General features: G+C 32.8%; 1 protein-coding gene across 1 annotated transcript; it reads right to left on the bottom strand.

Annotated features, from left to right (window-relative positions):
• Positions 1-4394: 4394 nt before the first annotated feature.
• On the bottom strand, positions 4395-20536 carry LOC123660661 (uncharacterized transporter slc-17.2). The gene is made up of 9 exons (XM_045595715.1): positions 20513-20536; positions 19624-19772; positions 10015-10105; positions 7930-8172; positions 7247-7418; positions 6630-6772; positions 6271-6491; positions 5327-5627; positions 4395-4912 (listed from the first exon to the last, which is right to left on the bottom strand). Exons 1-9 carry the CDS (start codon positions 20534-20536, stop codon positions 4715-4717), a joined length of 1542 nt encoding a protein of 513 aa, XP_045451671.1. The 3' UTR covers positions 4395-4714.
• Positions 20537-20855: the final 319 nt, after the last annotated feature.

Genomic DNA, 20855 nt, shown 5'->3' with positions numbered 1-20855 from the left:
TAGTCCAGTCTTAATTTAATTGTTACGCCTCAATATAGCTATTTGGAAGTGAATAAACTTTATAATAAAGATTTGTGTTTAGGCTATTGATTGCATATAACATAAATAAGTATTTAAGCGTTTGCGAAAATTCTGAATGGTAAAATAAGAGATAAGTTTGTATTACTGAAATTACCTAAAAACAATTTGGGAAGACCTAATGGTAGATTGTTTTCGCACGAATATTTCACGAAGCGTGTTCGATAAGGAGTCTGGTAGGTCTAGTGCACTAAGGGTGAACCATTAATGTGGTATACAAAAAGGTCGTAAAATGATGTAATACAATGATTTTTAGCCCCTCTACTTATTACTTATTGAACACAACTAAGCATCGCCTTTCTTCTTACGCTTCAGCCTGTAATATCCCACTACTGGGCATAGGCCTCTTTCCCCATGTAGGAGAAGGATCAGAGTTTAATCCACCATGCTACTCCAATGCGGGTTGGCGGATATATTCCCTACTATGAGTAACGATCGCTATCAGGTGTCATCATCATCATCATCATCATTACAGCCTATACAGTCCACTGCTGGACATAGGCCTCCACAAGTTTTCGCCAAAAATAACGTGAACTCATGTGTTTTGCCCATAGTCACCACGCTAGGCAGGCGGGTTGGTGACCGCAGTACTGGCTTTGTCGCACCGAAGACGCTGCTGCCCGTCTTCGGTCTGTGTATTTCAAAGCCAGCAGTTGGATGGTTATCCCGCCACCGGTCGGCTTTTTAAGTTCCAAGGTGGTAGTGAAACTGTGATATCCCTTAGTCGCCTCTTACGACACCCACGGGAAGAGAGGGGGTGGCTAAATTCTTTAGTACCCTAGCCACACAGTACAGTATCAGGTGTACATGATAACAACCAGGACCGACGGCTTAACATGCTCTCCAAGGACGGTGGGGAGACCCACAAGGACTGCACAAAAACCCAGACCACGGCAAACACCTGTATGGCCAATACAAATGTTTGTCGTGTGCGGGGATCGAACCCGCAACCGCCAGCGCAACAGGTGCAATTCATGGCTGTAACCATTACACAAACGCGGCATCGCCTTTCTCCTTAACCAAATTCCAAAAAAGAAGAAGGTTCTCAATTCGGTTGTATTTTTTTAAATGTACTATGATACAAATTTTGAATGGCTCGACCAATTTCGATGTTTTTTCTTAATCGAAAGGTGGTAGGTGGTCATGTGGTTTAATTTAAATTTAATCGAAATCTGACACGTACTTCTTGAGTTATATCTAATAATGCGTATTTATTTGACTACTTTTTCGTCGACCTACGTTGTATTAAACCGTATAATTATTCACAGAGAGTATCGATTTTGACAATTCTTGTTTAACCAAAAGCTGATGCTTGTTTCATGGTCCCATTTAAATTTGATCAAGATCTGATTACTACTTTTTGATTAATGTTAAATACCACGTAATTACTTGACTATTTTTTGTCTAAGACCTAAGTTCACTATTACTATGCCGTGTGGTATCGGCCGAGTATAATAGCACCCACCCCTTTCTTCCCGTGGGGGTCGTAAAAGGCGACTGATGGATAAACCTAGCTCAAAATCATCAGGGTCCTGGAAAAGGAAAACTTTATTTGAAACCCGTAATGGGGTCTCCGTCAAGCATTCGTGGCATAGCTCTAAAATGCGAAAGACTCCTGCAGCCGAACTGGCTCCACACGTATCGACTCGTCATTCCTGTGGGCCTAGCCAGTGAGGTCGAGAGTGTGGTGCAGAGCTTAGGCAACTCTGCATTTTCTTGAAGAGTCTCCTAGGCGACAAAGTGTCTGTCTGACACTGTCTAATCCTCGGCAATAGATGGACTAAGGCCAATGACGTTCACTGTTAAAAATATTTGTAAAATTACAATAATTTTATAAAACAAAGGTTATTTAAAATTATATTGATAAGTTGACTAGTGAAATTTCCTCCAGACAATGACAATCTATACTAATATTATAATGAGGTAAAGTTTATAACTTTGTTTGTATGTAGGGGGTAATCTTCGCAAATACTGATCCGATCATGAAAATTCCTTCCTTCTTTCCTTCTGAAAAGCTTCCTAACAGAAAGCTACACTATTCAGGAGTGACATGGGCTATATTTTATTGTAATTGAACAAAAAATTCAGTAAATAAGAAAAAGATTAAAATATAATATCAAAATGGTAAATAAACTAGCGCCATCTGTTGCTATTAGGAAACAATTTATTAGTCTTTCGATGTTATTTTAGTCTTATTTTAGTCTATCGACGACGTTTTCTCGATTTTTGATAGATGGCGTTGGAGTAACATATTATTTATTTAAGTGCTATAAAATTTGTGGTTTAAAGTATGTTATTTGGTTCTGCAATTTGAAATAATAAATACACGGGAGCAACATATTATTTATTTAAGAGCTATAAAATTTGTTCTTTAAAGTATGTTATTTGGTTAATATAATAATTAACGCCCGACGAAGTGGGCACGGGTCGGCTAGTCATTAATAAAGTAGATAAAATTATGAAGGGTCAACTAGTTATGCATAAACCGTCCTTCAATTTTAAATTATAGCCGTACTTAATTAAACCTGAAGGTTTTCAAGATTGGTGATAAATTAACAGGGTTTTAAGCCAATATATTTCTATTTCTTAAATTCGAGTCAAAAAGTAAAGGACTACTCGTAATTCCAAACTGTTGATGTTTAACATAGGTTGCTATTACTCTATCAAAATATGTATTATATTTTCCTACATTCAGAACTATTTAAAAATAAATATTTAAAAAAATTGTACTATAAAAATTTTGTTATAAGTTACCGTCAGCGTCGATCTGAAGTTGCGCTGTAGCCTTTATTAATTATTTATACTATTACTCATAGCCTAATCTTCGATTTTGTCTACGTAAAAAAACAATCATAAATAAAATGGAAATTGTTATATTAAGAGTTCTTATAGGTCGAAACAGATAATAAATATTATTAAAACTTGTGTGAGCGGCAGTTTTAAAAGACTTAAATGTCATTGCACCTAAACGCAGTATACAGACAGAATAGTTCAACGATTTTAATTCATAATTAATGTGTTTGTTCGCAAATGAAAAAAAACCGACTTCAATAACATCGATAAATAATACAACATAAGTAGACGAAAAAATAGTAAATACGCATTATCAAAGATTATTCGAAAAGTAGTAATAAGATCTCAATTGTTGGGATCACAGGTTAAGCGTTAGCTTTTGATTAAAATAAAACTTATCAAAATCGTTACACCCAGCGCAAAAGTTATGCGGTAAATTATAACGTATATCAACGAAAAAATAGTCATGTAAATACACATTATTAGATATAACTCGAAAAGTACTTGTTATAATCTCAATTAAAATTAAACAACTCAGCGATCTACCCAACTAAAGGTTTTGAGGCAACATACATAAAAAATAAAAGAAAATACTATCGATTTGAGAATCTCCTCCTTTTTTGGAAGTCGGTTAAAAATAAAAGACATTTCAGTTTCAAAATAATTTAATTTTTTATACTTTGTTTACACTCAAGTTTCATCACAGTCGATTTATTAACTAATTCAATATATAATTCATAATAGCTATCTAATAGTTATGTGTTTTTAGTTTTTTTTTTATTCACATAAATAAATATTTCTTCAATAATAACTCGTTGATTTGAAATTTTACAAACGTTTTTACACTAACGTCCTCAGAATGCACCTTAGAAATCATTTTGTGTTATGCTCAATAATTACAAATGAATAAAGAGACATAATTATAATAAGTTACTGACAAATTTCAGACATCATTTCTAAAGATTATTTTTGTGATCCAGTAACAGGGTTCATCGGCCAGTTAGTGTTTAAAACTGATTTTAATAAATATGTTGTATTGATACGAGTATAAAATCTGTGCATAATAAGTCAAGTACAAGTCTGACTTATACTGGTCGGTACTTATCGTTAGCCGGTTTTTCGTTCTAATTAACCACGAAATTATTATTAAAAATAGTCTGCTTAAGATTTCATTTATATTTTTTGTTTTGTACTGAATCCATTGGAATAATATAAAATTCAATATTGTAAACAAAATAATATAAACTTTCTTTTTCATCGTAAGTTTAAATATAAAAGATAATTTAAATGAATTTAAATTATGTTAATACCTATAAAGGAATTTGATAAATAAATATATCGCATACGCAATCAGCCTGTAACATACCACTGCTGGGCATAAGCCTCTTTATTCGTGTAGGAGAAGGAATAATAAATATATATTTTTTACATAAACAAAGGTATGAGGTATGAGGTTTTTTATAATATTGTTATTAATATAAAATAATTATTTTTTAATAAAAGCCTTTTTACTTTGCTATATTATGAAGTCATAGTTTTTACCTTTATATGTAAATATATGTGTATATTTTAAAATTGTTCTCATTATTAAGCCTCTATTCTATATCTACAAAAATATCTGTAATTTATTCTACATGAAATCATTCTTTTAAATTTGGAATATAGCCTTAACACTAGTAAATTATATTAATTACGATAATAATACATACGTAAGAACCGTGTGAGTACATTTTTTACACGAATTTGCTTCGGAATTTTCCATTAAAGTTACCGTGTTTTTTTTTTTTTTATCTGGGAGTTAAAAAATCTTACAATATATAGTACGAGTATAGCGATGAATGCTTTATGTTTTTACAGGAATAGTGATGCTTGTATCGTTTGAGTTTTCACTCTGTCTCTTTTCAGCTTCATCTTCTTCAGCTGGAGGGATGTAATTCCACGATTGTGTTTCAGCCGTTCCGAATAAAATGAAATAAATAGCCGAAGCGATGTACACGGACGCTCCAGTTATGAAAACTGGTCTCCATTCCGCAAAACCGTTCTAAAATTAGAAATTAAATCCATGAACACTAATCATTTTATATAATTATAGGCTGATTGCTTTTGTTAATTACAAACATTACTTAGATAAGTAATTATAAAATCGCTGTGATAAGCAATTGCTACTGTCGCTTATAACCTAATAGTATACACTATAGAAAAAACGTCGTCATACTTTTTTCCGCTAATCGTTCGTACTATGAATTCTTTATAAATATTAATCAATTACATATTTTTTTCCAAGACATATATATAAGATAACTGAATTAAATTTATTTTACTTTTCTACTGACATATACGGTCTACATGAAACATTTATAACGTAACATCATTATAAAATTAGATTTGCTCAACATTTTTTTTTTCTTAAAAACCGTTAATTCGCAATGAATAATAATTAATTTTAAAGTCTTACCCCGTCCTTCGTAAAGTGGGCAGTAACGAGAGGCGTTATAAAACCAGCAGTGTTTCCGACTCCATTAGCAATTCCGTATAAAGTTCCCGCGAAATTAGGGGCTAGATCTTGATGGTTGACAAGATTGGTCAATGTGGCAGCACCATTGGATCCCATGGAGAATGTTATTAGAGCCACTGAGAGTATGGGGGCACAGCCCGTGAATCCAAGAGCAATCAGGAGCAAACCAGGTAAAATGTGAGAGAATATGCAGAAGAATTTTCTCATAAACGTCATCGAAACTACATTCTGCTTCACGATTCTAAAATTGAAACAATTATGTTACTTTGGTTTTTATATAAAGTACCTACTTTACAATCCATAAGCTTAAAATTATACTATCGCAAGGCAAGTTTAAAATTTTATTTTTATAAATGTAGTATTGTATTTCAAATCTTCAGTTTAGTTTAGTTCTAATATCCTTCTGCTAGAAAACGGCCTCTACACATATTTGAAGAATAACTGAAATATATTCCGTCATGCTGCTAAGCTATAACTTAGTGAATGTATGGTGAGGAGTGTATTTCAGTATCTATTCCAAGACTATGATAATATACACAGCTATTTTTCAGGATAATAATACACAGCTCTTTCTTTCTTCATCGGGCGAGAAATATTTTTTAAACAAATTGAGCTCTAAAACTAGTAATGTACAAGTATAAATTTGAATCCTTCGACCTTTTAGTTAAAATACACAAGTTTAAAAATGTGGAGTCAATAATTATGTTAAACTAAGTTAAGACCTAAGTTGTTCACACAACTAAATAAAACGGAGTATGCGCTTTAAAAGAATGTGGTTTCGTCCAGTTCCGAACTTGCGACCTAAATATTGCAAAAGAATACAAAAACGTTTTTATGACCTAGTTTAAGCAATTTAATCAATATATATGTAACAGGTTTCTCACCTGTCTCCGATGGCTCCAAAGATTAGTGAAAATATCATCCTCGCTAAATACGGCAGTGAAGCCAATGTTCCCGTCGATGTAAGGTTAAAGCCGAGAGCATTAGATACGAAATTTGGCGCCGCTGTCATCACAAAATATACTCCCCAGCTGTTGCCAAAGTGAAGGATTGTCATCGCAAGGAAGGGAAAGGAAGTGAGAATTTTTAAGAGGGGAAGATTGACCTGAAAGAAACACTCAATTCTTAATAATGCACTTTAGCCAAATCACTGTTTCTCCTTACATAATTATTCAATTAAAGGCTAAAAGTTTCACATTTACTTAATCTTTTCTTGGACCAGAATAAAAATATTACTATGTACCTTATTTTGTCTTGAAGAGAGTACTTTGTCACCAATGGCTTTTAAAATATATTCCTTTTCATCAGAAGAGATACGAGGATGCTGAGTGGGAGAGTCGTATACCAAAATCCACCAAGCCGCACACCAAACGACACCAATTATTCCTAAAATTTATTTATATTAAACAAAGGTTTTAATAAAAATACTCTTTAACCATAAATTAGCTACGTCAAGAATCATACGATTATAAAGTAAAGAAAATTGTATAGAATTTGTAGGCTATAATAAAAAATAAACTATTTAGCCAAATAGTTGGTATTATAAAATTCAATTCTATTTCATTTCTTTCCTATATAGTGCGATCAACTAAAACGTTGCAATAATAACATAATTAAAATTAAGAAAATATTTTTATTTAATATTCCTCAGGTTAATGATGGCTGTCAAAGTTGCACGCACCCTGCAAACTTTCTATCTATTAATTGACTGCTCTCGCTAACAAAAAAATAAACTAAACGATTCTTCTTAGAGTTCTTATAATATTAATATATATACACAGTACAGTATTACACTATTTTTCATCAATATTTATAAGAGATATATAACCTTTTGCTATTATTATTTCATTCACATCTTACCAGGTACGTAAAAAGCGGAACTCCAACCAAAGTTCTCAATTAAAGGACCGGTGAGCGACCAAGTGACCACGGTTCCTATCGCACCGCCTAGAAGACAGCTCACGAATTTACCCTTTTCAGCCGGTGGAGCCCAATGTGCAACAAGAGCGTGCAAAGAAGGAAATAGGAAACCCTAAAAAAATAAACTGCTGTAAGAAAAATATCGGTTTACTCTTGAAAAACTTTTAATTCTCAAAGCACTTATAATTTATTAAGTATTAATTTTAGTTTTAACACTAATTTACAATTTCTGTGGGTGTAATAATTCGTCTTGTTTTTTATTCCTTCTACTTTATACAGCCTACCATTTAAATCGAAATAACTTAAAAGTCATTATTTTTACTGTTTTAACGTTATTACTTTTTGATGAAGCTTTTTTATTTTAAATATTTAATTAGTTGTTTAGTTTCGGAAATTAATAAAAACATAATATTAGAAAACCATATGACAAGTATATGGAAATATGCAGCACACGACAATATAAACGAAACAAATACAAACGAAAAAAATGCGATTAAAACATAAAAAAGACAGACATAATATGAGAAAAACAATCATTAAGTCGTTTAGAAGTTTTACATTAAAAATTTCTGGAGAAAAAATCTTATGAGTAATAAAATAGAATACCATTGATTAATAATTACCGATGCAAGACCAATAATGACTCGTATGGTTACAAGTAATGAATAGCTCAATTTTGCCGCCTCCGGTGAGAGAATCGTGAGAACGGCAGTTGTTAACATTGTTAAGAAGACGACTTTTCTTGGACCGTATAGTTCTGCTGCAAAACCGCTGAAGAATGATGTGACAGCATAGCCCCAAAAGTAGCTCGATAACACATAAGCTTGTTCTTGTGCGGTCCAATCAAACGTAACTACACCTTCGGGCTGCATGAAAAAAAAAAATTTGGATCATATATTGTGTGTTTATCAATTCAATTGTATATATTTTGATTCAGAAAACTTAAGATTAAAATTTTAGCATACAAAAATAACAAGCATCCGTCTATACATCTATCAATCCTCAAAATCATTCACGTCAATCAATATCTCGCAAGAATTTTTTTTTAATGGATAAATAAAAGAATGATTGTATTATGGTACAAAACTAACCATGTGTATCGCGAATGTAATGTAAATAAAATAAAGTTATCGAAAAAAAGATCAATCTATCTGGGTTTTTATATCATGATTAGGAAAAAACAAGATGGCCTTATATTATAACATCCGTCGTGTGTCAAGTTTGTGATACGAGTATAAACGGAGGACAGTTACGAGTGTATATAAGTGATTGTATGATAGGATAAATTTTAGCTCTCTAGCTCTTGATCTGATCGTTTTATGTCTTACTAATAGAATTCAACATGCATCAATAAACTAAACATAGCCGAGAAATTATTTCCCACCCAAGTAGAAAAAAGGTCAGGCTCAACCAGATCATGTATGATATATATCTGAACCGGATCAGGATAGAATGAGGCATGTCAGATCCAGCAAGCTCTATCAGGAACAGGTCTGGTCTAGAGAAGGATATCCTGATGTAAAATATTATCAAGTATGGTAAGGCATACTGGATCAGGACCCGGTCCGATCCAGATCAGGATAGTCTGATGTAAAATATAATCAAGTATGGTAAGGCATACTGGATCAGGACCCGGTCCGGTCCAGATCAGGATAGCCTGATGTAAAATATAATCAACTATGGTAAGGCATACTGCATCAGGACCTGGTCCGGTCCAGATCAGAATAGCCTGAAAGAAATTACGCAAACTGAGCCTGAATTGCGCTATTAATGTTTTTAAACGCACTTAGTATATATACAGTTATCAGGACAGTCTAGCAGGGAGTCCATTTCTACACAGTGGAGCAGTCGTAAGTAATAGAAAATAGTTAATTAGTAGTTAATTATTAGAAGTTAATAAATAAAATTTAATTAATAATAACAATAATTAATTAATAACATAAAAATAATTAATATTTAAAATAAAAACATAATTAAATAATACATTGGAAAAAATAAACGGAAATAAATATCATAATAATTATGTTAAGTAACATATTTATGATATCACTCCACTTTTTTTTTTGTTAAACAATTTTTTCAAGAATATACATTCGTGTTTTTAAAGGGACTGGACCGAACCGGCTGATCAGGATGAGATGAGATAACAACCGGGACTGACGGCTTCACGTGCTTTCCGAGGCACGGTGGGGAGACCCACAAGGACTGCACAAACATCCAGACCACGGCAAACACCTATATGGCTAATACAAATGTTTCTTATGTGTGGGGATCGAACCCGCAACCGCCAGCGCAACAGGCACAATCCATGGCCGTGACCGTTGCGCCAACACGGCGTCATTTGGCGTTTCATTGTATACAAAGAATATATTTTATGTGCATGCATCAATGTAATTAGCAAACACAATATGTCACCGATAACTCAATTACACAACTCATTAAATAATCAATTCTTACGTAATGTGCATAAGTTGCGTATATGTAAATCACTTTAAAATATTAGTATCGACATTTACAATTACGTGTCGGAATGTTTATAATAGTTTATCAAACAAACATTCATTACATTTAATTTTTACATGGTTACAGTGATCTTATATAATGAACAATGTGTGTATTTTTATGCTTAAAAATGTTTTCAATTATTCTAATATTGTTTATAATTAGACTTGACCACAGAGGTTGTAATTAATATATTATGTGATTACCTGTCGTAGTACTTGCTTCGTAATCACACTTAAAGTGCTATTATATAATGCTCTATCGTCATTTTCAATTGCCTCGCATTCAGATTTAACCCTGTGAACAAAAGAACAATGTAAGCCATACAAACCACACTTAGTTGACTTTATATTGTCGTTGCATATCTGCGATATACTAAAAGTATTCTTTGAAATAACTGGTTGCTTGCAATCGAAAAAAAAACCGACTTCAATTATATCGTCGAGTAATACAACGTAGATCGACGAAAAAATAGTCAAGTAACTACGCGTTTATCAAAGATTACTCAAAAAGTAGTTATCAGATCTCGATAAAAATTTTTGTGTGACCACATAATAAACATCAGCTTTCGATTAAATAAAAAATTATCAAAATCGGTACACCCAGTAAAAAGTTATTGTGGATTTTCGAGAGTTTCCCTCGATTTCTCTGGGATCCCATCATCAGATCCTGATTTCCTTATCATGGTACCAAACTACTACCAAACTACTATATCCCCTTTCCAACAAAAAAAGAATTATCAAAATCAGTACATCCAGTAGAAAGTTATGCGGTATAATAAATACAACGTAGGTCGACGAAAAAAGCGTCAAGTAAAAACGCATTATTAGATATAACTCGAAAAGTAGTTGTTAGATCTCAAATAAATCTAAATGGGACCAATTGACACACACCACCTTTCGATTAAAAAAAAAATGTCGAAATCGGTCCACCCGGTCAAAAGTTCTGATGTAGCATACATAAAAAAAATACAGTTGAATTGAGAACCTCCTCCTTTTTTGGAAGTCGGTTAAAAAAGAATAGAATCTCTATATAAAAGATACACGCAATTTACACTTTGAATCGCTCTCCTGTAAAGATGCTGTTTTTCACATCCGACGCTTTTAATAGTCATGGGCGATTAGCAAAACTTAGACCCACCCCACCACCCTATGTACATGAATGGGGTACATAAATGACCCCTATGTACATGGACATAATTATAAAATACGGTATAGTGGACTTGTATTTTTTGTTAAAGTTCATTTAATGTTGACTTAAAAATGCTTAAAAAAAACTTAAACTTGCTTAATTCCAGTGGAAGTTACATTATACAATTCGTATTTCATCTATATATATATATATATATATATATATATATATATATATATATATATATATATATATATATATATATATATATATTATATATATATTATATATCTATAATCATTCATCACGAAATCTCCGAAACTATAACACCTACAAACTTGAAATTTGGCAGGTAGTCTCCTTATAGGAAGTAGACATCCGCTAAGAACGGATTTTACGAAACTCAACCCCTAAGGGGGTAAAATGGGGGTTGGAAGTTTGTACGAGAGTCCCATGTTTTTGACGTAAGAGACTTGAAATTTAAAATGTATGCTCTATAGATGGTAACAAGGTATTCAAATAATGTATCTTTAGAAATCAACTCCCTTTTGGGGTTAAAACGGGGGATGTTACGTTGACTCACTAATCACGAAATCTCCGAAACTATAATGCTTACAAACTTGAAATTTAGCAGGTAGGCTCCTTATAGGGCTTAATCTATTGCTAAGAATGGATTTGACGAAACTCGACCCCTAAAGGGGTAAAACGGGGGTTGGAAGTTTGTATGAAAGTCCCATGTTTTTGAAGTAAGAGACTTGAAATTTAAAATGTATGCTCTATAGATGATGAAAAGGTGCCCAAATAATGTTTCTTAGAAATCAACTCCCTTTTGGGGTTAAAACGGGGGATGTTACGTTGACCCACTCATCACGAAATCTCCGAAACTATAACAGCTACAAATTTGACATTTGGCAGGTAAGTTCCATATAAAGCGTAGTCATATGCTAAGAACTGATTTAACGTAACTCGACCCTTAAAGGGGTAAAACGGGGGTTGGAACTTTGTATGAAAGTCCTATGTTTTTGAAGTAAGAGATTTGAAATTTAAAATGTATGTATAGGTAGTAAAAAGGTATCCAAATAATGTATCTTTAGAAATCAACTCCTTTTTGGGGTTAAAACGGGGGATGGTAGGTTGACTCACTCATCACAAAATCTCCGAAACTATAACAGTTATAAACTTAAAATTTGTCAGGTAGGTTTCTTATAAGGCGTAGACATCTGCTAAGAACTAATTTTACGAAACTCGATCCTTAAAAGGGTAAAACGGGGCTTGGGAGTTTATATAAAAGTCCTATGTTTTTGAAGTAAGAGACATGAAATTTAAAATGTATGCTCTATACATGGTGAGAAGGTGTTCAAATAATGCATTGTAATCTATATATATAAAAGAGAAAGATCACTGACTCACTCATCACGAGAACTCAAAAACTGCTGGATGGTCCATTCATCCAGGATGGACAAAGATGAAATTTGGCAGGGACGTAGATTATAATTAATAGACGTCCGCTAAGAACGGATTTTGCGATATTCCACCGCTAAGGGGGTTTAATTGGGGTTGATAGTTTGTATGAAACTTATACAGCAGGGTCGGTTTAAAGCAAAATAACCGCGTTGTAACCCTATGTGTTCAAGAAACATTTATATTGATCACTTATAAGTAGTACAAAAAAATATATTTTTTACAATATCCAACCTTTACGTTACTAGAATACTTTTTATTTACCCCTGTCTTCACGGAGTCACGGAGGAGCGTGCGTAACGCTATTCTGTGACATATAGTTACGTAGAACCATATTAAAAACTGAATTGCATGCAGTATAGTTAAACATATTTACACTACAATACTACATTATTTCATACCACAATTCTGACGAATTCAACGAACCATTTTGTTAAACGCGACGCGCGCTTCACGCGCACGTAGTCGCGGGCAACAGTTAGTGTATTATAAAACAAAGTCCCCAAAAGTGTATGTGATCGATACCCTCAAAATCTACGGAACGGATTTTCATGCGGTTTCATCAATGGAGAGAGGGCTTCAAGAGGAAGGCTTATGGAACGGCTAAGCCGATTATGATGAGAGTTTCACTGGAAGTTTGCCGGAAAAACTTTGTGTCACACTGATTTCAACGCGGGCGAAGCCGCGGGCACAGCTAGTTTATATATATATATATATATATATATATATATATATATATATATATATATATATATATATATATAAAAGCGAAAGGTCACTCATCACGAAATCTCCAAAACTATAACACCTACAAACTTAAAATGTGGCAGGTAGGCTCCTTATACGACGTAGACATCCGTTAAGAATGGATTTTACGAAACTCGACCCCTAAGGGGGTGAAACGGGGATTGGAAGTTTGTATGAAAATCCTGTTTTTTTGCTCTATAGATGATGAGAAGGTGTCCAAAAAATGCGTCGTAATCTATATATATATATATAAAAGAGAAAGGTCACTGACTCAATCATTACGAGAACTCAAAAACCGCTGGATGGTCCCATCCATCCAGGATGGACAAAGATGAAATTTGGCAGGGAGGTAGATTATAGTTAGTAGACGTCCGCTAAGAACGGATTTTGCGATATTCTACCGTTAAGGGGGTTTAATTGGGGTTAATAGTTCGTATGAAACATATACAGCAGCTATAATTTCGCCAAATAGGTTATTTATACTGCAGCCTGAAAATAAAAAAATGTGGTGTATAGAGAGGTTTTATAAATATAACTATTAAATTATACTACATTGTGCTTTTGAAAAAGTTACCCAGTGTGATAAGCATTTCAAGTGACTGAAATAAAAAATAATTTGCGTTAAACATCTTAATAGTAATGCATATCTTCATAACCATGCGAACGTAGTCGCGGGCAACAGTTAGTGTATTATAAAACAAAGTCCCCAAAAGTGTATGTGATCGATTCCTTCAAAATCTACTGAACGGATTTTCATGTGGAGAGAGAGAAAATGGAAAATGGAGAGAGGGCTTCAAGAGGAAGGTTTACGGAACGGCTAAGCCAATTTTGATGATAGTTTCACTAGAAGTTTGCCGGGAAACTTTGTTACACACTGATTTCAACGCGGGCGAAGCCGCGGAAACAGCTAGTTACTTATAAAAGGGTAAATATATTTGTGGATTTCTTTGTTGTAAGAACAATTCAGTACTTAAGGAAATAAATGCTTTGTGTGGTCTGAGATTGGTATCGGCTTAAAGCATTCCACATTAAACATAAAAATAAATTGCCTATTCAATACATTTAAAAAAAACTCACACGTTTTTGTAAAGTATATTCAAAAACATTGTTTAAAAAAAGATCATGAAACAAATTATAATATAAACATAACTTTGTTTCTCTTCTCTTCCTTATCCAGGATATTTTACGTCCTTATCCAAGACTTCAATTATTCACAATTCATTAGAATCGCCCTAGTGTTAAATAAATAAATAAATTACGGTGTACTTGTTATTTTATATTAATTTAAAAGTATTAGAGCCTTCACGTTCTACACTTGTTAGAAATAAATGTGTAAAGGTTAACGGAAAGCGTACGTACTGACTACTTGGTGAATAACGAATTGATTGGATCCAAGTTAACGATACTTTTAAATATCGACTGTGTTAAAATCATTCAACGGTGAAATACTACAGTCTAACAATGAAACTAGAAAACAAGTATTGTAATTGAATGAAAACTGCTTCTATCGGGGTCGTTACTAAATATTTTTTGTATTACACTTATAAAATACTCTTACAAGAGCGTTATTTTACAAATAAAAAAGAAATATTGGAGTAGATTCTTGTTGGACTTATTAATATATATTAACTGTGCCCACGACTTCGTCCGTGTGGAATTTAACAATAATTGTGTTTGCAGGCAAACGAAGGAAAACCGACTTCAATTATATCAACAAGTAATACAAAGTAGATAGACGAAAAAATAGTCAAGTAAATACGCATTATCAAAGATTACTCCAAAAGTTGTAATGAGATCTCGATGAAATTTAAATGTGACCACATGATAAACATCGGCTTTCGATTACATTAAAATCATCATAATCGGTACACCGAGTAAAAAGTTATGCGGATTTTCGAGAGTTTCCCTCGATTTCTCTAGGATTCCATCATCAGATCCTAGTTTCCTTATCATGGTACCAAACTAGGAATATCTCCTTTCCAACAAAAAAAGAATTATCAAAATCGGTTCATAAACGACGGAGTTATCCCCGAACATACATAAAAAAAATAATTATATACGGTCGAATTGAGTAACCTCCTCCTTTTTTTGAAGTCGGTTACGAAAGTTATTGTTCAGTTCGCAGAGTTATAAAATAAATAAATTTCTAAAATAAAAGTAGACTAAGTTACTCCTTATTACATCAGCTATCTGCCAGTGAAAGTCCCGTCAAAATCGGTCCAGCCGTTTCAGAAATTAGCCGGAACAAACAGGCAGACAGACAGACAAAAATTATAAAAAATGTTTTTTTGGTATATGTACCGTGGATACGTCCATATGCATTTATTAAAAAGTGGTTATTTTAATATTACAAAAAGACACGCCAATTTTATTTATTTGTATAGATATACACAATATGGATAAGATTGTTCTTTTCTCTAGAATTATTTTCATTTTTTATTTATTTATTTACTTCATAAAACTCACAGACGACTCCGAGATTTAAAAATACGAGTATAAGGTAAGTATGTATATAATAATATTACATATTGGTATTAACCAGTCTGAGTTAAAACAAATTTATTTTGACAAATAGGTTAAAATTAATAACTATTTAAAAAAAATTTTAAATGAGATAATTCCTCGCCTTATTGCCTCCACTGGTGACAAGAGGGCTGTTGCATTTTTTGCCCAGAGAATCGGCATAGCGATTCAACGGGGAAATGTTGCCAGCATTCTTGGCACAATTCCACGCGGACATGATTTATACCAAAACTATCTGTAAATAATTAGTTCTTAAGTTGTGAATTGTAAATATGTATAATGTTTTATTAGAAAAAAAAAAAAAAAAAAAAAAAAAAATATATATATATATATATATGTGAGAAAAATAACTAGCACATCAAACAATTATTGCAAGTAATCTTGAGATCAACAATAGTAACATCCTTGTTTGTGTCAAGATTACTTGCAATTGGGTAATTAAAAATTCAAAAAAAAAAGTAAGCAAAATGAAATTTTCAATTGTTTCAAGCAGGAAACAATATTCTAAACATCTTTCAAAACCATATTTTTTATTAGATAATTCGTTAACATTACGATCAATTTTGATAAGATCATTCTACAAGTGGCACGTACAGTTGACAAGATCAAGGAAGGAAGTATAAATGTTATAAATACTAGCGCAGTCGAAAAAGCGCAAATGAACACTTATCAAGGAGAGCAGACCAAGGCGAAATTATTTTTGATAAATTGAATTTCATTGTTTTCGTCTTAAAATATTACTCTAGCTAGGTATTCGTAAGATGCGTGTTTAAGTAAAAAAGATTTCGAAAAACAGATGTTATCATTTCGTTTATGACAAAACTTGAAACACAAATGATGAATGATGTGCGTAATAACGCGTTAAGATGATTGACGTTAATGTATATCAGCTAAATTTTACAATTGAATTGTTATCTAAATCTCAAAATCACTCATCTCTAATCACTCAGAGTGTCTACAAAATCTTGTGATATGTTTTATCTTTGGTTTACGTAAATATGATCACATATCAAAATTTCGTATCAACTTAAGTGACTTTCTTCTTAACTTCGCTGTGATATGCACATTCTTTCCTTTCTCTATAACATACTTCAAGACAAAATTCTCTCCCTACCTTCGATCCCGTTTCAATCTTCTTCCTACCCCAACACGCTCTAGGATGCCTTGCATCATATCGATGCTAGAAGTCCTCAGATACTACACCAACTTCCTAATCAATTTCTTCACAATACGGGCTGCAACGATTTGGAATCGTTTACCAGAAGTAATCCAAGAAAGCACTTCAATTTATGCTTTCGAGGACAAGCAAAAGGAATCATCTTTTCTCCGAAGTCAAGAACCTCTCATAATTGGTATACTCTGCATGTATATATTTATTTACGTTTACAGGCTATCCCGTAAGTCGACGTCAAGCCTAAATCGGGTGGTAGGTCTAGTCATAATAGTTACCATAAAAATATAAAAAAAAACTTTGCTATGTATTTTAAAAATTACAGACATTTATAAAAAAGTCGAGAAAATCTACACCTGTGAATTGAAATTCTAACTTTTTTTTTTTAATTTTCTTTTTATTATGTAATCCTGAATAATGCTTCTGAAAACTGTTGCTTAAAATTGATTGACACCTGATTCCGGCTTGACGTCGACTTACGGGACACACTGCGTATGTATGTATGTATGTATGTATATACATATGTATTTTATATTGGTAATTTTTAATGTAAATATTACAGCATTAAGTTATTATTTATTAAGTTATTATAAAAAAAAACAAAGATAAAAAAGTACTCTCGCTAGGTCTTCAAAAATAATAAATAAATGAAGTCACACGAGCTATGAATAAAATTAATGATATAGATGTTCAGATCATTCTTTGACGTCATTTGAAAATTACATATGAATATTTTGTATTAACTACCTAGGTATATCGACTTGACTATTTTGATATTTCGACACAAGATTAAACTTGCTCACCTTGCGTGCTTATTCTTATTTTAATACACACATATTGGATATATCCTGTCGATAGATCTACGTAGTCTGTTAATCTTAGATAAAACAAAATTTGGTGATCGTTTTTATCAAGGTTGTATTTCAGAAAGGGATGTTCGATCCTGAAAATAATATTTTTTTACGTCGACACATCTCATTCAACATGTGTGAAAAGCTGTATGTAAATTAGAGTCAATAAATATAAAGTAACAAAAATACTCCGGACAATTAGTTCTTTATAAAACTTACAGGGGTTACCTATTTTTGATTCGATAATTATTTTTCTCCCTCGTTTTTTTTTAATAATATAGATATATTATTTTTGAGAAAACAAATTTTAGAACTTGTTAAAAACTACAAACAATATTTTACTCTCATTATTTGTAAATAACCATGGATAGTAATTAATATGATCAGCCAATAAAGCGTGAAAGATTGAGTAATACCTACCGCTAACATACATACATAACATACACGAGTATCCTTGGTACAGATAGTGGTAGATCGTTAGAAACGTATTCGTGCGTATAATACTGAGATCGCTTCCAATATATAGATTAATGAAAAACATCGGAACATCATTTATTTTTTAACTCAAAAATTCAACTACTAATCAAACTGTTAGTTTTTACTGTATATGTGTTGTTTAACATTTTATTGTTTTTAATAATAATACAAAACGAAGGCAGTTACAAACAGAATAATAATAATAGTCGTAGCACGATATTATCAAAACGTTTGTATTTCATTCAAAATAATATTTCATAGTTCAAAACCTAAGAGAAAGTTATTACCTTATAATATACCTATTATCTGAGCCTATTATACTTTATAATACACTAGCTGACCTGTCGAACTTCGTATCACCTTATTTTTTTCTGAAATATAATAATAACATAATATATCAAAATAAAATATAGCCTATCTTTTAAGTTGGATCAAACTGCACACGGTGTGCAAATTTGACTAAAATCGGTTAAGTAGTTTAGGAGTCCATTGAGGACAAACATTGTGACACGAGATTTATATATATTAAGATTAAACAAACAGGTAGGGTTAAAAAAAACAAACGAGACCCGCTCTAATCATACTTACATATACAAAATTTTATTGTTATAATTATTATGTTTATATTTATAAAAAATTTATTTGCAAATAATTCTCATTAGTTTACATTTTTTATTAGTTTCACTGCTTGTTTAATGCTCTTTAGTTAGTAAACTAACTTTATTTATTTAATCAATTAATATAGCTTTATACAAATAAGCTTTAAAACCACCTTCGAATCGTCAATTTACAAATAAATTAATTACAAGTTATTTAATTTTAAATTTTTTATCAGGGATACTCGAGCCCAAGATCATAAATGCCGCGAGTAGCCTTTTTAGCGTTTAAAAATAAGTACAAAATCAATTCTTAGACACTGTAATAAGAGATACAAAAATTAAGAAGACAAACATTTTCAAAATTTTAAGTTCGCCCGCACTATCAAGGCGAATCTAACATATCTTATATCAAGGTGTAATAAATATTTTTAACTAACCATCACTTCATCATAACTTCAGCCTATGGCAGCCCACTACTGGACATAGGGCTCCACAAGTTCGCACCAAAAATAGCGTGAACTCATGTGTGTTGCCCATATGGTCAACACGCTGTGCGGGCAGGTTGGTGACCGTGGGGCTAGCTTTGTCGCACCTAAGACGCTGCTACCCGTCTTCGGCCTGTTTATTTTAAAGCCAGCAGTTGGATGGATATTCCTCCATCGGTCGGCTTTTTAAGTTCCAAGGTGGTAGTGGAACTATGTTATCCCTTAGTCGCCACTTACGACACCCACGGGAAGACAGGGGGTGGCTATATTCTTTACTGTCGTAACGTCGTGTCGTATTTTTATTAATTTCTTTCGTGTTTGAGATAATATTCTTAGATAATAAAAATTACACTTGACAGGTAATACTAACGATTTATCTTCGTTATCGCTTGGTACCATGGCTATAATGTTGACGCTCATGTTGACCCGTAACATGTAGTTGACCCAGCAAGCAAAGAACATCATCAAGGCTACGTTGAAACGCGCTGGAATCACATCTGAAAGGTAATAAATAGTAATAGTGAAACAATAGATTTAATCAAAAATATAGTAGAGTTATTGTTTATTTATATTCTAATTTTTTACCTCGACGAAAAGAAAAAAAATTAACAGATGAGAGGAAAATTAATCATATCAAGGCGTAATAAGAGTGCATTTTTATCTTTATACTATGGACAAATTGGAATTCTTTTCTTTGACTTTTACCTAAGTATAAGCATAAGCATAGGCTAATATAACACAAAATAATAAACTCGGTCGGTCGTATATATATATATCTTAAGGTCGTATATATATATATCTTATATATCTTATATATATATATATATATATACACTATGAAGACGACGCGTTGGCGCCACGGCCACAGCACTGGTTGCCGTCGGTCGGCGGTCCCGTTTGTTATCATGTATACCAGCGTTTCTCCTAAATGGGGAAAGAAGCCTATGCTTAGCAGTAGGATATTATTTATTTTATTTATATAAGTTTTAACATCCATGGGCTCTTAAGTGCCCATGCCTTTTTTATTTACATTTTAATTTTCAAAGCATTGAGGCGTATAATTTTCAACACTGCATGCTTCAAATTGCGAACTACAGCTTATTTTCTCTAATTCGATGGTGAGTCCAAAACTGACCGTGAGAGATATATATACCCATATACACATATATATTTATGTAGGTTTATAATTAAGATAATTATTTACGACTATGGTTTTTTCATATATTACATGTGTAACTAACTCTCCAATGTTAATTTACCGCATTGTCGACGGCCACACTCATTTTTCTAAAACAGCGCCCGCTCAATCATGTCCTCAATAATGTTCGCATCCCTATTATGGATCGCCATTTTGAGGCTGTGCTCGAGGATTTGCCTACGGTCTGCCTCCACCGCCTTTACCTTCTGACAAAGTGGCCGATTGCGTCGTCCTTGTCGTCGGTGTAATAGACACAGGTGTTAGTGTGTCTAGTCACCGTGACCACCGCCTGCGTGTACCTTCCCAACATGTTGCCCTTGAGGACTTGCCAGGTGTCGTTATTATAAATGGCTGCTTCGGATTCTTTGAGTTCCACCTCCAGCAACTTTTCATGGTTGTACTGG

Source organism: Melitaea cinxia, chromosome 15, assembly GCF_905220565.1.
Source record: "Melitaea cinxia chromosome 15, ilMelCinx1.1, whole genome shotgun sequence".
Lineage (NCBI taxonomy): Eukaryota > Metazoa > Arthropoda > Insecta > Lepidoptera > Nymphalidae > Melitaea > Melitaea cinxia.
Note: the sequence above shows the minus strand (reverse complement) of the source record. Positions and strands in the feature narration are given on the sequence as shown.